Genomic DNA, 19125 nt, shown 5'->3' on the forward strand with positions numbered 1-19125 from the left:
AAATAGAGATCATAAAGTGTTTGAGCCTTTGTTCTTAATTCTCTAGGACCAGGTAATGCACTATGTTTAAAACTATTTTTTTATTGTTGCCAGGATTAAAGCTTCAAATAGCACCAGTGATATATTAAAATGATTTTTGTTCCAGGGCTTGCAGAAATTAATCAACCATACATGGGACACAAAGAGTTTTTAAAGCTGGCAGTAGGTCTAGTAGCTTGGTTCCAAATACTTGAAAACTATTTTTATGCACAACAGGTTCCAGGGCTGTGTACTACAACAGGTTGGGTCTATGAGTGGGAAGTAATGAGGTAGAGATGGCATTAAGATGGAACAGATGAGGAATATATAAGTGGAAGAGGTGGGGGAGACCAATTTCCTTATGAAGGGTGCAACAATGGAAGCAGAAAAAGGAGAGGTTCAGACTATACAATTAACAAATGTAAATAAAACTAAATGCAAAGAATAAGGTAAATTAATCTTTTAGTTATTTCTTTTCTTCATATCAGACAAAACTAATAATATTTTAGTTTGTTAAAACTAATAGTTTTATTGATATAGTTATGATGCACTTCAACAGTATGACTATCTCAATTTACAAAAAGCTTTTTCAGATTACACTTGGACTTTCCAGAACCGTTACTAGAGGCCACTAAAAATAGGAGATACTTGTGACTTTTATTATGCCTCGATAGCCCATCTTATAATCTATATTTGGCTCAAACGGTGTAATCCTTTAACCATTAAGAATACAATTTGTCACTTCCAGCCAAGCTCTCTTCCATTAGTTGAATAATACATAATATTAATCTACTTATTATTTTTAAATATGAGGTATCTTCAGTCAATTCTGATTACTTTTATCCCTTCAAATCACACTAAAAAATATTTGTATTCTTTAAATAATACCTTGTATATTACCATATGTAACACTAACAATGCAAATTGTACTCACAATTTGCTTGCTTTTGCATCAACATTTAATACAGTGGACTGTAGTTTATCAAAATGAAAATCAAAGCCTTCAAAACAGATGTCTGTTGTGTATTTAATATTTCAGTAATATTTGAGCAATATTGTAAATGTATTGTATGATGAAGCGTTCTTAGTTGTTTCCATAATGCATTTTGGGTTATGTGTAAAAGTACGTGAGTGGCTTATGTCATTACATCACAACATACATATGTGTCTCGCTAAAGTAAAACAAAACTAAGGCACACGTTCCTGGCTCCATGCTTCCTTTCAATTATTTTTTTGTTCTGGAGTTGCAAAATATAGAGGAAGGTTTAAACAAACCTGAGATGACTTGCTACTTTTGAAGTGCTGCTAGACGTTTGGGTTTTTAAAAAAGTGCAGCAAGACATTTGAGTTAACAAAAAGGGCATGCTTCTTCGGGAAGGGACAGGGACATTCAAGGTATGAAAAACTCCGAAAAAAAAAACAAATTGATGGGTTCATAGACAGTGAGTCCTCAGATAAAAAAAGTTAAAAGCTTATGTCAAAAAGCCAAAGAAGAATGGTTAAACCATGAATGTGAGCAACCGGAAAGAATCCCTATTACGGATCCAAAAAGCTTACATCAACAAATCAAGAATATCACTGGTAAAAAGCTCCTCTGTTCTTCAGGTGGATGTTTGAAAGCAAATGACGGTACCACTATCATGGAAACAGATGAGATTATGAACAGATGGACTGAGTATATTCAGAAATTGTTTGAAAACAATCAGGCAAAAAAACAGAAATTAAGAAGAACATTGAAGGTGCAAGTATTCTAAAATCTGAGGTTCGTAATGCAATAAATATGAAGAAAGGAAAGGCAGCAGGTCCTGATGAATTAGTAATAGAACAAATTATCACCCTTGAAGACTATGGAATTGAAAAACTTACTGATTTAATCAATGACATTTATGAGACTGGAATAATACCAGAAGAGATGAGAAAATCAGTAGTTATCACTCTTCCCAAGAAACTTGGAGCAATAGAATGTGAATTACATAGGACCATAAGTTTAATGAGTCATATCACTAAGATACTTCTAAGGATTTAGTTGACAAGAGCTAAAAGTAAGATACAAACTGAAATAGGTAAAGAACAATGTGGTTTTGTGAAAGACAAAGGTACAAGAAATACGATATTGATGTTAAGGATACTATCAGAACGAGCTATTCAAGTCCAAAAAGATTTGTTTGTTTGTTTGTTTTATCAACTATACAAAAGCATTTGATAAACTGAAGCACAATAAGTTAATTGAAATATTACAGGAAACTCTAGATCTAGATTTGAAAGACCTCCGCCTAATCAGAAATCTGTACTGGGAACAAACTGCCGCTGTAAGAATAGATGGAGAAGTGAGTCAGTTTACGAAAATCGAGAGGTGTTAGACAAGGGTGTGTTTTCTCCCCTGATTTATTTAATGTGTACGGTGAAACAATATTACAAAAAATAAGAGACATCTTGGGAATCAAAGGTTGCGGTGAAAACATCAATAATTTCAGATATGTGGATGACACTGTTAATTGCAAGTATGGAGGAAGAACTACAAAACTTAATTGATATAGTTGTTGAAGAAAGTACAAAAATGGGTCTATCTATCAATTGCAAAAAGACAGAATGTATGGTGATATCCAAAAAGAAGGAGAATCCTATCTACAGGCTGAGAATAAATGGGGAAGACATAAAACAAGTACAGAACTTTTGCTACTTAGGAAGCTGGGTGACATCAGATGGCAGGTGCGACATGGACATCAAAAGAAGAATAAGGATGGCAAAAGACACCTTCACGAGAATGAAGAGTATACTGACCAATACTAAACTAGGCATGACAACCCACCTCAGAATACTAAAATGTTACATTTATCCAGTTATGTTATATGGCTCAGAATGTTGGACAATATCTAGTAACATGAGGAAACAAATTGAAACAGCAGAGATTTAGTTTTTGAGGAGGATGCAAAGAATATCATGGATGAAGCGAATATCTAACGAGGATGTCATGAACAGAGCAAGCACAAAAAGCGAAATAATGTATGAGATCATGAAAAGGCAATGTAACTTCATTGGACATGTGATTAGGAAAGGGGATTTAGAATGCACGGTAATTACAGGAAAGATTGAAGGGAAGAAAGCAAGTGGAAGGCAAAGACAAATGATGATGGAGACAGCAGCCAGAGAACTGGAAATGAAAACCAATGAATTGATCCACTTGACCTGAAACAGGAGTGTGTGGGCCATGGCAGTCAAAGCTCAAACTGGGCATGGCACCTGATGATGATGATGATGATGATGACTGGGCAATAATAATCATAAATAAAAAATAGCAGAAATGGCTGACTACATTAGAAAAGTAAATGTGTTCGATTGCACAAGAGATACTTTGAAACATATAAATTAACCAATGATAGCGAGTGCCATTTTTGCTGAGTGCATTGGGTTTAAAGGCATACAGTTTGCACAGAAGTTTAACGGCTCCACCAAACCAGCTAAAATAAACTCTGCTGCTATTATCAAAGTAATGCAGGGATATTTAGAAGTGAAACTACTGTTGGTTGCAAAATGTTTTGGGTTTCATAAGTGGAATCAAAAGGAAGGGGAATCTATTTTAGTGTATGTGGCTGAATTGAAGAGATTGTCAGTTTGGTAATGGGTTTAATGATGCACTAAGAGATTGTTCAGTTTGTGGAATCTTACAAAAAGCATTCAATCACAACTCATATTTAAAAGAGCAGTTCAAGTAGCTGTATTAAAGGAAAAGGCAGACAAAGATGCAAGTGAGTTGTAGTCAGGAATGAAAGTGAGCATGAACAAAAGTGCAATGTCTAAGCAGAAACCAGCCTGGCCCAACAAGTAGTGTTAACGTTGTGGCAGGAGCTCACATATACCAGATCACTGCCGACTTAAAGGTGATACTTGCACAAAATGTATCAAAGTAGGACACATGCAAAGAGCATGTCAGGCAGACAGAAATAAATGGACTGTACAGGGAAGAGAAAACTATAAAAAGTTAACTTATGGTTTCAAGAAGGGCACTAATCTGCATGCTGTTGATAAAATATCTGGTAATGATGAGAATGACACAAGATTGAGTAGCCTTGAAATTTAAAATGTGAAAATTATCAGGCCACAAGCAATATAGCTTACACCAGAAGTGGACAACAAATTTATTAAAATGGAATTGGATACTGGCTCGGCAGCTTCAGTCAATCCACAAAACGGATTTTTCTGAACTGAAGCCTGCAGATATCTTATTCTGGAGAATAGAGAACTCCTGTAGGAATGACATTCATAGCAGTGAAATACAACAACCAATAAGCCACATTGGGCTTGTATGTGGTAAAAACAGGACGGCCAACATTATGGGGTGTGATTGGCTGACAACTATAGCTTGATGAGAGATCCATTCACCATTTTCATGCCTTGCATTAGAGTCAGTTGAAAGCAAATTAAGAAAAGCACTGGATGATGCCAAAGCAGTGTTCAAGGATGGCATTGGAAAACTCAAACATATCAAGGGTGAAATGGTGTTAAATGAAAGTGCCACACCCAAGTCTTACAAAGCCATCCGGTTATCTATCCATTTGTGATTCATTAGTCAACGAGCTAGATCGCATAGAGGCTGAAGGATTTCTTTCCAAGGTTGTGTGGAGCCCAAGGGCAATGCCAGTGGTCCCAATAGTTAAGAAGAATTGGTCTGTCAGGATCTGTGGTGATTTTAAGATCATCATCAATCCAGTACTGAAAGTAGATCAATACCCTCTGCCCAGGATAGAGAATACCTTTGCAAACCTTTCTGGAGGGAAACACTTAAACTGGACTTAGCTGAGGCCTACCTACAATTGGAGATGGAAGAAGAGTCCAAAGTGTTTCTCACCATAAACACTCACAAAGGGTTTTATCACTATAATAGGCTTATTTTTAGAGTAGCATTCACAGAAGGGTTTTCCACTGACAGCAGCAGCATGAATGCAGAGATGGGTTCTCTTTCTTGGAGGACATAATTACAAGATCAAATTCAAGAGGATGACTAATCACAAAAATGCTGATGGATTGTTCTGTTTACCTTTGCAAAAGGAAACACCTGAAAAATTTACAGAACTGGACACTCTTCTTGATATAACCCCCTAATGTAAATCAAAAGTCTCCCTCTTACGGCAGAGATTATCTAAAAGACCCCACTTTGTCTCAGGTCTACATGGCCACCCAAGATGGCTGGAATGTGCAGCAGAAATCCCAGTTCCCCCATTGTTACCAGTGCTGGATGAATTTGCTCTTGATAGAAGTTGCCTTATGTGGAGATTGGGAACTGCTGTACCATCCAAGCTGAGAGCTAAAGTGTTGGAAGAGCTACATGCCAGTCATCTAGACATGGTCAAAATGAAAGTGTTGGCTCAAAGCTTTGTCTGGTGGCCTGGGATAGATTAGCAGGTTGAGCAGCTTGCCATGGATTTGGAATGCAAACCCCACATCCAGAAGAAGCATCTTCATCGTACCGCCCAACTACAAATGGCTTGGAGGAAAGGTTTGTCCAGAGTCTAAGGAACACACTGTGAGCAATGTCAGCAAAACATACTACATTGACCCTGAATCAGGAGCTCACCAATTTCCTCCTTGCACATCGCAATGCAGCTCACTCTACAACCAACAACTCACCAGCTATGTTGTTCCTGGGTTGGCCACTGGGAGATCCTGCTTTCTCTGGCAGACAGAGCGTAGGTGTTCAGCAAAACGATCTCCCAGTCTGCGTCGGGTCTCATCAATATATAAAAGGCCACATTACATCCCATTCCCATTCTGATATGTCTATCCACGGCCTCCTCTACTGTAAAGATGAAGCCACACTCAGGCTGGAGGAACAACACCTTATATTCCGTCTGGGTAGCCTCCAACCTGATGGCATGAACATTGACTTCTCAAACTTCCACTAATGCCCCACCTCCCCCCATACCCCATCCCTTATTTATTTATATACACACATTCTTTCTCCCTCTCTTCTTTTTCTCCCTCTGTTCCTCTCACTATACCCCTTGCCCATCCTCTGGGTTTTTTCCCCCCTCCCCCTTTTCCTTCTCCCTGGGCCTCCTGTCCCATGATCCTCTCATATCCCTTTTGCCAATCAACTGTCCAGCTCGTGGCTCCATCCCTCCCCCTCCTGTCATTTTGGATCTCCCCCTCCCCCCTCACACTTTCAAATCTCTTACTAGCTCTTCCTTCAATTAGTCCTGACGAGGGGTCTTGGCCCGAAATGTCAACTGTATTTCTTCCTAGAGATGCTGCCTGGCCTGCTACATTCACCAGCAACTTTAATGATTAGATAACCAGTTTTAGTATTTTTAATCAAAAGATAATTCATGTTTTTTTTTCAAAATAATGCCAATGGATCATTTTCATCCAGTAGAATGTGTTAAATGGAGCCTTAATTTAATATCTTATTCAACATGTAGCTGCCTAGAAAGTTACTTCTAGTTGATAGCTCTAGACATACTAATGAATCTGCAAGCAATGGGAGGGAGTAGAGGAATAAGACTGTGAAAGGTTCTCTACAATGAGGTGGCCCCAGCTTGATGGGCCAAATAACTTCCATTCACACTGTGCACATTCTATGTAATTCAATAACAGCAGCATTGCTTCAGTGCTGTACTAAAGTGTCAGCCTAGACTTTTGCCCTCAAAATTCTGATTGGGAATTGTTTCCATAAATATTTGCCTCACAAAGGCAATGGTGCTAATACCCGTGACATCCGACACTTAACCTTGATGACCAAAAATAAATTCGCTAAACACAAATTCAATTTTCATTTTTCTACTTTGATTCAAAGAGAGTATTTCTACACATGGAAATACCTGATCTGTTTTGTTGTTTGATGTTTTCTGTGCTTTCAGGACTGTTAGAAAGTCTAACATCTTGTTTAGTCTCTTCACTTAAACGGAGGAATCAAAGTATTTGAAAAATACAAAACAAAACAAATATACAAGTTAGGTTTACTTAGAATAATAAAAAGACCATATTTGATCAGTCTACAATCTTTTAATTTATATTTCAGAAGTTGCATTTTACTATACTTTATAAGGACAACCCATAGTTACTATGCTATTGAAAATGTTAAATAAAATTGGCTTGCTCACCAGCATAGTCGGAACTTAAATATAAACCACATAAGAATGGCCATTTAATTCAAAAACTGAGTGGTTGGGTCAAAACAAATTCTAAAGACAGATGTAACTGAAAAACATCTGCACTACCATCTAATTCAACAAAATGGGAAGAATTTAGACCCAGCGAACAAACTACCTCAAGAGAATGGCCTTTGTAATGTAAGGAGGCATCCTTCAATGAATTTCCAGTGAACAGCAGTTGCTGGTACAATTATGAATCAAATATCATACCAAATGATACACATAAAGAGACACTATTTTTCTGATATTAGTATTTTTCCTTTTGGGAAGACAAGTGGTGAGAATTGTGTAACAAAAACCAGAAATCTACAATTTGTAAATGTGGTTATTATTTTGTCTTTTTTTTTCCCTTGCAAAGTACCACAATTTTCTAGTTTGAAGTTTTGAAGTCAGTGCTAAGTAAGCCTAGGAACCAAGGCCTTGATGGGTAGCAAGGGAGCATGGGAAACATGGCCCAGTGAATGGAAAGGATTGTGGAAAAAATATCATCAGATGAGCTGGGTACTCATCCACTGGAATTTTCAAATGATCAGATAGGATTATTGGAGTTTTACTGTACTCACCTTTTACATGTGCACTGAATAATGCACAAATAGGTCATAAATTCAAGGTTTGAAGCCTGTGCTGCACCTCTGTAGCATACAATTACTAAAGCAGCCCTGCTATTGTGATTAAAAATAAGCTATTGCCAGTCTGGTTCAATTCTATGTAGAGGTAATACACAACCTGTTCTACATCCAATAATTCCCATGAGGATAAATTGAGTAGATGGAATATTGGCCCTTCATTCTAAGATTTCAATTGAAGTCTGTCAAGGCAGCTAGGAAAAAAATCCTGTTAACTGCTCCTGGACAGAGATATGCAATTTTAATGCGAAGACTGGTTAAGTAGAACGCTCTGTCCGCCAGAGAATGCAGGATCTCCCAGTGACCACACATTTTAATTCCACATCCCATTCCCATTCTGATATCTCTATCCATGGCCTCCTCTACTGTAAAGATGAAGCCACACTCAGGTTGGAGGAACAACACCTTATATTCCGCCTGGGTAGCCTCCAACCTGATGGCATGAACATTGACTTCTCAAACTTCCACTAATGCCCCACCTCCCCCTCGTACCCCATCCGATATTTATTTATATACACACATTCTTTCTCTCTCTGTCCTTTTTTTCCCCTCTGTCCCTCTGACTATACCCCTTGCCCATCCTCTGGGTTTTCCCCCCTCCCCCCTTTCCTTCTCCCTGGGCCTCCTGTCCCATGATCGTTTCATATCCCTTTTGCCAATCACCTGTCCAGCTCTTGGCTCCATCCCTCCCTCTCCTGCCTTCTCCTATCACTTTGGATCTCCCCCTCCCCCTCCCACTTTCAAATCTCTTACTAGCTCTTCTTTCAGTTAGTCCTGACGAAGGGTCTCGGCCCGAAACGTCGACTGTACCGCTTCCTAGAGATGCTGCCTGGCCTGCTGCATTCACCAGCAACTTTGATGTGTGTTGCTTGAATTTCCAGCATCTGCAGAGTTCCTCGTGTTTAAGTAGAACCCATTGCTTTACTGTCAGGCCAAAACTGCTGGGAAAGACCTAGAAAGGCCTTAGTTATATTTTCACCTGTGAACTAGCAGGAGGAGTATCCAAAAGAGTCACAGAAGCAGTCACACATTTGTTTCTTACCAGCACAACTGATGCTTTATTTGGGAAGCATGTTAATTAGGCCTGCCATCCTGCCATTCCCAAATAGATATCATACTCACTTTACCATGTTCATGACAGGCAGTCAAAATTGAGTGCAAAAGTATTCAAAGGACAACTCCATCAAAGAAAATCAGTTAAGAAACTAAATGCACCATTTTGAAACCTGAGATGTGACCCACATTAGATGTTGTTTCTTCTTCCTCATGTTTCTCCTCCACTATCTCTTCCCACCATTTGATACATTTGCTGCTTTTACCCCACTGAAATTCTACCTCACATATCTCAGATTCAGCCCAAGGTTATCAGGAGCCTCAGTAGCAACTTAACTAAATGTTTTTGCCTCCCTTATTTCAATTTCAACCAACAGCAGAAAGAAATTGGGACAGAAGCTTGTTATCATCACCTAGTGACTGAAATCATCATGCTTTATAAGTGCTGTTGATAGAAGTGACAGTTCCCTGGCAGAACCCAACCAGCAAATAAAAGAAAACTTCTTTCTTCCCATCCATCTAAGATTTAGTTTACGAATGATTCATCTTGTTATGGAAACTCATTAGCACATTTAAAGGCACTATACACAGTAAATAAAATAGTAGATGCATTCTCTTACATCATACCCAAAATTTTTAAAACTCCTTTTTGATTCACTGCTAAATAATGTACTCTTTCATTGATTCTATTTTGGTTCTTGGATTTACTGAGTATGCCCGCAGGAAAACAAACCTCAGGGTTGTATATGGTGATATATAACACACACACAAAATTTACTTTGGACTTACTAATGATAATAATGTTTCTCTTCTTAAAGTACCCACAGTCAATTTGTACCTAGATCTATGCTATTGTTGGTCAAGTCTGCTCCATGAGGGGAGAATGAGCAATCTGTGTTTAACTCTAGATTTTTCATGCCCTCTAATTTCCCAAATGCTGTTACCCAGAGGTAAGAACTCAAATTCAATATGGATTTAGATTTCAAACTCAGTTTGAAAAGATTGCTAAAGTGCAATCCAAACATTTATTTACAAAATTCCTATTCAAAGCCTCTTCTGATTAAAAAAATTAAATGCTGCTTTTAATTTCCAGAGCATTTGGGAAGAAGTGCCCATAATAGGTGTTAACTTTTCTGAGCAAAGAATTAGAAATAATTAAACAGTTAAACATTAGTGACTCTAATGGAAGAGGTTAATTTCAACAAATTGTAAATTATCTATATTCATTACTTAAAAAGCTGATAAAAGGTCTTTAACTTGAAGGGTCAGCCTTGTTTCTTTCTGTAGATGCTACCTAACCTGCTGAGTGTTTCCAGCATTTTCCTGTCTGCTCTCTGAGGGAGTTATCATTGTAGTCACATTCTCTCTTTCACATATCCAGGCAAAAATATTTCTTAATTTCTTCAAATGTTGGTTTCAGAAGATAACTTAAAGTAACACTTAGTTCTGCCCCACCTTCCTCTATGTTCCAGGGCAGTAACTTCAAAATTAGATTACTTAAGCAACAATTCCATTGCTGGTAAACAACTGAAGTTTTCATTTCTCTAAGACATGGTATACGTTTCCTTTCATTTTTTAAATTAAATGTTTTTAAGAATATTCATAATTATCTTCACTTATAAGGCTTTTTAACTGACATAATGTATGGATGTTATTCCTTCTCTGAGAGCACATTAAAGTAAGTTTAACTTATCAAGTTAGCTCAGGTTCAAATGTGCACATCTAGTTATCTTATCAGAATGCGTACACTTGTAAATCACCAATATAAAATTCTGTTCCACTAAGATAGAACAGCAAAGCATATCTGCAAAAGTAGAATTAGTATTTCAAGAAAAGTTCAAATTGACTCATTTATTCTTTTGGAAAATGTTTTTAAATTTTCTCAGATTCTTGGGATATGAGAATATATTGTGTAAATGCAAAAATATGGAGATCAGATTGCCAGAAGTCTGTGCTTATCCATTTCCTATAAAATGTTGAACACTGATCTAATTCCTCATGGGAGAAGGAAGAGAAAATTTGGTAAATTCTATCCCTATGTGCTATAAACAAATGTTTCAGAACAATACACCTAGCATTTCAATATGACACAAATTAAAGTTTACAAAAATATATGAAAATATTAAAAATGCATTGAGAATATCCTATCTATTCCCAAGCCTGCAACCCTGAATCTTACCACGTGATCCATGGCTCTAAATTGACCAACACATGAGGTTCCATGCATTAAAGTAAATGCAGTTGGGCTTGTCAGTGCTCCCATGTTCCCTAACCTGCCACTGCCTCCTTTGCCCATCAGACTTGTTTAAGTTATCTTCTACATTTTTCTCCTCACCTGTTGTATTGCTACTGTGCTTCCTAATCCTCATCATCCCCTGCCAAATTAGTTTAAAACCTCCCAACAAGGATATTTGGTCCCCCTCCAACTTAGGTGCAATTCACCCCTCATGTACAGATCCCACTTACCCCAGTGATCCAAGCACCTAACCCCTTCCTTCCTGCACCAGCTGCAGTGTTTCTACATTTTTAAAAAAAAAAGGCATTTTGTACCTTTTTTAAATTCAGAATTTAATATCCATCTCTGATTTTCTGGAGAATCAGCAATATTGTTGGTGGACTAGATGTTTCACTATAGTTTAGTATTTTTTTGATTACCATTAATGAGAGTAGATTATTATTCCAGACTTTTACTTAATCAAATCTAACTGATATTATTTGATTTGAATTCATTCCTCTAGATCATCAGTCGAGGTATTCCTTTTTCATTAATCCCTCCAGGGTAGGTTTACTTGCTTCCACTCGAGTTTTTGATTCTAAGATGGCTGAAGAATCGCATGTAGGATCTGCAGACTCTGCAGTGAACAATGCAAACTCTTCAATGGAAACATGCATAACCTGTGAGCAGCGGAAGGAAGTCATCACATCCAAAGCTGCCTGCTCACATAAGCCCTTCGAGCACCAAGTGCCTTAACTGTGGCAGAGTCTGCGGATCCCACATTGGACTTTTCAGCCACCTCAGAAACAAAGAACTGAAATGAAAGTCAGTAATACCTTAAAAAAAAAGAAAAAGTAGTAAAAGATGATAGTAATATACTTCCACTGAAAATCCATGGTCTCATCTCTCATGTGAAGTTGAGATCCTTTCTTCAAAAAAGAAAAAATATATATAGAACATCCCATTCAAAAGGCAACAGGGCTAAATTGCCATTGTGCACAGAACTGTTTTGCTAATGCTCTATTGAACAATGCAATGCGCTATGCTTAAATTTGTAGCAGTGTCAGGAGGGTTCTTTAAGATATCAAAAAATATATGCTTCCCTGGAAGGATTTCAAAATTACAAATCTTAGATTGAATGTGGTGTTTAATTTGTAAGTATCGAAAAAAGTGCAAATGAGGCAGCTCAAATTTCTCTTTCAGCAGACTAAATGTTGCAAACTGTCCCTCTAAGTACTGGTCTTCGATAGCAACCCACCTGACTCCAAGCATCTCGTTTCTAAGTTTGTACGTTTGTTCGATAGTTGTACTATAGCCTCTACTGTGAAGATCAGGGAGGCCTGGAGAGAGGAATTGAGCATTGAACTATCTGCCTGGGACAAGTGTTTGTCTATGATACAAGCTTGCTCTGTTAACAGCAGGCACCAACTGATCCAGTTTAAAGTTGTCCACCGTCTTCACTATTCTAAACTCAGGTTGCACAGGATTTACCCTTCAGTCTCGCCAATGTGTGACAGATGTCAAGGGACAGAGGGCACGTTGTCACACACCTTTTGGTTTTGTCCATCACTGACTGGATTTTGGTCCAAAATATTTGACTGCTATTTATTGAATACAGCTCAGTGCTCAACATCCTCAACCCCTTATTACTAATCAATAGCTTCAAAACCTGGACCCCTGTATCTCCCCCACTACTGGATCCTGAACTTCCAATTTGGGAGACCACAATCAATTCAGATCAGTAATAGCATCTCCTTCTCGCTGACAATCAACACTGACACACCTCAGGGATGAGTGTTTAACCCAGTGCTCTACTCTTCTACTCTGACAAACATCTGCTTGGGCACAGCCCACATCACCTATAAATTCACTGATGGCACCACTGTTATTGATAGATGGCAACAAGGTGTTCAGAAGAAAAATAGAATGGCTGATTGAGTTGTGTCACAACAACTCATACTCAAATTCAGTAAGACCAAGGATCTGATTGTGGTCTTCAGGAAGGGGAAGTCAGGAGAACACACACTAGTCCTTATTGAGGGTTGAAACATAGAAAACCTACAGCACAATACAGGCCCTTCGGCCCACAATGCTGTGCTGAACATGTGCTTACTTTAGAAATTATCTAGGGTTACCCATAGCCCTCTATTTTTCTAAGCTCCGTGTACCTATCCAGGAGTCTCTTAAAAGACCTTATTGTATTTCCTGCACCACCATTCCCGGCAGCCCATTCCATGCACTCACCACTCTCTGCGTAAAAAACTTAGCCCTGACATCTCCTTTGTGCCTGCTTCCAACCACCTTAAAACTGTGCCCTCTCATGTTAACCATTTCAGCCCCGGGAAAAAGCCTGACTATCCACACGGTCAATGCCTCTCATCATCTTATACACCTCTATCAGGTCACCTCTCATCCTCCGTCACTCCAAGGAGAAAAGGCCAAGTTCACCCAACCTATTCTCATAAGGCATGCTGCCCAATCCAGGCAACATCCTTGTAAATCTCCTCTGCACCCTTTCTATAGCTTACAGTGGAAAGGATGAACAGCTTCAAGTTCCTGGGTGTTAGCAACTCAGAGGATCTATCCTGGGTCCAACACATTGAAACAATCATGAAGGCGGCACACTAGTGGAAGAATCTGTGAAGATTTGGTGGTATCTCACCAAAGATTCTTGCAAATTTCTGCAGATGTATAGTGAAGAGCATTCTGACTGGTTGCATCACAGTCTGATATATCCAACAGGAACTAAAGTGTTGCAAATTCAGCCATTGTAGGCACAACCCTCCCCTCCACTGAGGGCATCGTCAAGAGGTGGTGCCTCAAAGTGGCAGCATCCATCATTAAAGACCATCACCATCTGGGACATGCCCCCTTGACATTACTACCATTAAGGAGGAGATACGGTGCCTATAAAAAGCATTCACACCCCCCGAAAGTTTTCACATTTTTTTGTTTTACAATGTTGAATCACAGTGGATTTAATTTGTTTTTTTTTGACACTGATCAACAGAAAAGTCTTTCATGTCAAAGTGAAAACAAATTCCAACAAATTGGTCTAAATTTATTACAATTATTAAACACAAAATAATTGATTGCATACCTACTCATCCCCTTCAGGTCAGTATTTAGTAGATACACCTTTGGCATCAATTACAGCCTTGGGTCTGGGTGAATAGGTCTCTATCAGCTTTGTACATCTGGACACTGCAATTTTTTCGCATTCTTCTTTATAAAACTGTTCGAGCTCTGTCAGATTGCAAGAGATTGTGAGGTCTGGACTCTTACTTGGCCACTTCAGGACATTAACTTTGATGTTTTTAAGCCATTCCTATGTTGCTTTGGCTTTATGCTTGGGTTATTGTTTTGCTGGAAAACAAATCTCCTCCCAAGTCACAACTCTCTTGCAGACTGCATCAAGTTTTCCTCCAGGATTTCCCTGTATTTTGCGGCACTCATTTTACCCTCTACCTGCACACGCCTTCCAAAGCTTGCTGCAGTGAAGCATTCCCACAGTATGATGCAGCCACTACCATGGTTCAGACTGGGTGTGTTTTTTGTGATGTGTGCTGTTTGGTTTATGTCAAGCATATCATTTAGTCCGATGGTCAAAAATCTCAAGTTTGGTTTCATCAGAACATAGAACCTTCTTCCAGCTGATTTCAAAGTCTCCTACATGACTTCTGTCAAACTCTAGCCAAGACTGCATGTGAGTTTCTTTTCCCCCCAACAGTGGCTTCCTCTTTGCCACCCTCCCGTAAAGATGCTACTGGTGAAGCATCTGGGCAACAATTGTTGTACCCAAGATCCACAAACCTGCTTGCCCTGGTATCTGCATACCACAACTCTGTTTTGTCACCCCTAGTTCAGTCACTTCCTACCTACCTCCGTGACACTTCACACGCTCCAGTTCTTTTCAATGACTTTCAGGTTCCCAGGCCCCCTTATCTTATTATCACTATGGATGTCCAGTCCCTACACACCTCCATTCCCCACCAGGAAGGCCTCAAAGCTCTACACTTCTTTCTGGACACCAGACCTAACCAGTTCCCCTCCACCAATACTCTCCTCTGCCTAGTGGAACTTGCCCTCACTCTAAATAATTTCTCCTGCGCTCATGCTGAACTCATCTATTTCATCCACTTTGCCTCCAACTTCCACCCTGCCTTCAAATTTACCTGGTCCATTCCTGACATCTCCTTTCCCTTTCTCAATCTCACTGTCTGTCTCTGGAGACAGCTTATTCCTTGATGTCTACTATAAACCCATGGAGTCTCACAGCTACCTGAACTATACCTCTTCCCACCCTGTTACTTGTAAAAACACCACCCCCTTCTTTCATTTCTTCCGTCTCCACTCACAGGATGAGGCTTTTCATTCCAGAACGAAGGAGATGTCCTCCTTCTTCAAAGAAAGGGGCTTCCCTTCCTCTACTGTCAACACTGCCCTCAACCACATCTCTTCCATTTCATGCACATCTTCTCTTACCACATCCTCCCGCCACCCTACCAAGGAAAGGGTTCCTCTTGTCCTCACCCAGCACCCCACCAGCCTCTGCGTCCAGCACATACTTCTCCGAAATTCTGCCACCTCCAGCGGGACCCCACTACCAAGCATATCTTTCCCTCCCCCAACTCCATGTATTGCTTTCCTCAGGATCACTCCCTATAAGACTACCTTGTACATTTGTCCCTCCCCACTGATCTCCCTCCTGGCTCTTATCCTTGCAATGAGAACAAGTGCTACACCTTCCCCTACACCTCCTCCCTCACTACCATTCAGGGCCCTAAACAGTCCTTCCAGGTGAGGCGACACTTCACCTGTGAGTCTGTTGGGGTCATTTACTGTGTTTGGTGCTGCCAGTGTAGCCTCCTGTATATCAGCGAGACCCGACATAGTTTGGGGGACCGCTTCGCCGAGCACTTAAGCTCCATCTGTCAGAAAAAGCGGGATCTCCCAGTTGCCACCCATTTTAATTCTACTTCCCATTCCCATTCTGATATGTCCATAAATGGCCTCCTCCACTGTCGGGATGAGGCCACATTTAGGTTGGAGGAACACACTTTGCCTCCAACCTGATGGAATAAACATCAATTTCTCAAACTTCTGATAATGCCCCCTCTCCTTCACCATTACCATTTTCCATCCCCTTTTCCCTCTCCTTGCCTGCCCATCACCTCCCTCTCATGCTCCTCTCCCCTTTTCTTTCTTCCATGGTCTTCTGTCTCTTTCACCAATCAACTTCCCAGCTCTTTACTTTATCCCTCCCCCTCCAGGTTTCACCTATCACCTGGTGTTTCTCTCTCCCCTCCCCCACCTTTTAAATCTTCTCCTCAGTTTTTTTCTCCAGTCCTGCTGAAGGGTTTTGGCCTGAAACATCTACTGTACTTTTTATCCTGCTGAGATCCTCCAGTATTTTGTGTGTGTTGCTTGGATTTCTCTTGTTTTTAAACAGTTGTTGTATGTGCAGTCTCTCCCATCTCAGCCACTGAAGCTTGTAACTCCTCCAGAGTTGTTATAGGACTCTTAAAGACCCCCCTCACTGGTCCCCTTCTTGCATGGACACTCAATTTTTGAGAACAACCTGCTTCAGGCAGATTTACAGCTGTCCCATATTCTTTCCATGTCTTGGTGATTGACTTAATTGTACTCCAAGGGATATTCAGTGACTTGAAAACTTTCTTGTTACCATCTCCTGACTTGTGGTTTTTCAATAACATTTTGGCAGAATTACTTGAAGTGTTCTTTTGTCTTCACAGTGTAGTTTTTGCCTGGACCCTAACTCACCAGCAGTTGGACCTTCAAGATACAGGAAGTTGAGCAGCAGGACCACAAAGGTAATAATCTCGGGATTACTGCCTGTGCCATGTTACATTGAGTATAGGAATAGAGAATAGAGTGAGGTGGAGGATAAATGTGTAGCTGAGGGATTGGAGCAGGAGGCTGCCAGCAATGGCTGTGGAGGCGGATACGACAGGGTCTTTTAAGAGACTCCTGGATAGGTACATGGTGCTTAGAAAAATAGAGGGCTATGGGTAATCCTAGGTAATTTCCAAGGTAAGGACATGTTCGGCACAGCTTTGTGGGCCGAAGAGCCTGTATTGTGCTGTAGGTTTTCTATCTTTCTATAATCAATTGAAACACCTTGTTTGCACACAGGTGATTTCCATTTAACTAATAATGTTGAATTCTAAAACCAATTGGCTGCACCAGTGATGATTTGGTGTGTCATAATAAAGGGGGTGAATACTTGTACAATTATTTTGTGCTTTATATTTGTAATTAATTTAGATCACTTTGTAGAGATCTGTTTTCACTGTGACACAAAAGAGACTTTTTCTGTTGATCATTGTCAAAAAATGCCAAATTAAATCCACTGTGACTCAATGTCATAAAACAAAAAACATGAAAACTTCCAGGGGTGGGGTGGGGTGGGGTGGGGGCGAATACTTTTTATAGGCACTGTACATGAACCTGCAGACTCACATTCAATACTTTAAGAATAGCTTCTTCCTCTGTGCTATCTGATTTCTGAATGGTCCATAAACCCCTAAATACTACCTAATTAATCCTCTTATGCATGATTTAATTTGTAACTATATTTATTTTTGTCTTGCACTGTACTGTTGCCACTAAACAACAAATTACACAATGTGTCAGTAACAATAAATCCAATTCTGCTTCCGATTCTCAAAAGAATAATGCCAACAACCTTCAAGAACGAGGAGCTAAAGAATCAAAGTGTTTAAAGTAAACATTACTGAGAAGTTTATTTCATCATTTATTTATCAGCAGCTTACTCTGATGCTACTTTAGACAAAACTATTAATTTATTTCCAAATGCATTAATTGACTATATACTTCATAAATAATAGTAACTTCAATAAAAATATCTGGATCAAACAATTACCTCTCAAGACTATTCTGCATTGAAAGTGAGTTAGTATGCTCCACAATCCTCACAAACATCTCTTCTCCCTCACATTTTGTGTTCCAAGTTGCTAACATATTTGTGTTCAACTGCGATGAGGCAGATTTATCAGCATCAAATGAGAAGCTGTTAACACTGCAGGATCCAACCGAATTGAACTTCTTTATAACTGCAAAGAAAGCATAAAACACTGCATTATTTAGTGCAAAGCTACAATGAACACATAGGCTTAAACATTTATCTGAAACCAAAGAGGAACAGAATGACACACATCAGAATTATGCTCAATTTATTGCCAGGACCTTATTAATTTTTCCTGTTTTTTCTCACACTCCACCCCTATGATCAATCAAACTAAATACTGTGGTGTGGAGAATGAAGTCAGGAGCAGGAGGGAAAAATATTGGAGAGGGGGAAAAGATAACAAGGTAGGAATGATGATGTGGAGAGGGAGAAACAGAAGAGGTAATATCAGATGTTATGCTGAGAGAGCAGGGTCAATATTCATATTTTTCCTGGCACATAAATTGCAAAAATACTCACCTGCTAAATATATCGTATATATCATACACTACCTTGCTTCCCAAGGTAGGTTTCCCCAAGTCCTGAGAAATTAGGCCAGTTAAAATTTGATGCGCAGCACAGTACTTTTCTTCTATGTACAGTATAAATAAGCAGGAACTATAGTATTGGCTATACACAGGAAGCAGGTTTAAACAATCAACATGAAAAACTTTATAACTATGTAAATAAATCATGAATAACATACTTGCCGGCTTTTAAAGGATTCATTTGAAAACAAAGTTTTGGGATTGGACTGCACTTTAAAGCTCCAACAATTGTGGAAATGATTTTCTGTCTGCACAGGAGAACCTTGTGCAATTTTTCCCAAAAGAAATGAGTATTAGTAAAGTATTGCTGAACCTAGCAGAGAAGTGGGGGCGGGGGGGGGGGGTGGAATGTAACATCTCCAACAGAATAGTTCTGAAAAGATGAACAGTCAAAAGTATGTAAAGAGATTGAGATCTTTAAGCATGAAGAGCTATACACTCATGGGTGTATTGAAGGTGAATATCTGGGGAAAATGGGCATTAACACTGTAAAAACGTATTTTTTTTTATATCTTAATGGTCTGAT

At 39.4% G+C, this 19125-nt stretch overlaps 1 protein-coding gene across 3 annotated transcripts in view; it reads right to left on the minus strand.

Annotated features, from left to right (window-relative positions):
- armc2 (armadillo repeat containing 2) overlaps positions 1-19125 on the minus strand; it is a 139382-nt gene that overhangs the window by 58490 nt on the left and 61767 nt on the right. For all 3 annotated transcript variants that reach the window (XM_063040798.1, XM_063040797.1, XM_063040799.1), the window contains exons 5-6: positions 17968-18157; positions 6834-6910 (exon numbers count right to left, since the gene is read on the minus strand). In XM_063040798.1, the coding sequence (XP_062896868.1) occupies positions 6834-6910; positions 17968-18157 (267 nt within the window). The remainder of the gene's footprint in view (positions 1-6833; positions 6911-17967; positions 18158-19125) is intronic.

Source organism: Mobula hypostoma, chromosome 2, assembly GCF_963921235.1.
Source record: "Mobula hypostoma chromosome 2, sMobHyp1.1, whole genome shotgun sequence".
NCBI lineage: Eukaryota > Metazoa > Chordata > Chondrichthyes > Myliobatiformes > Myliobatidae > Mobula > Mobula hypostoma.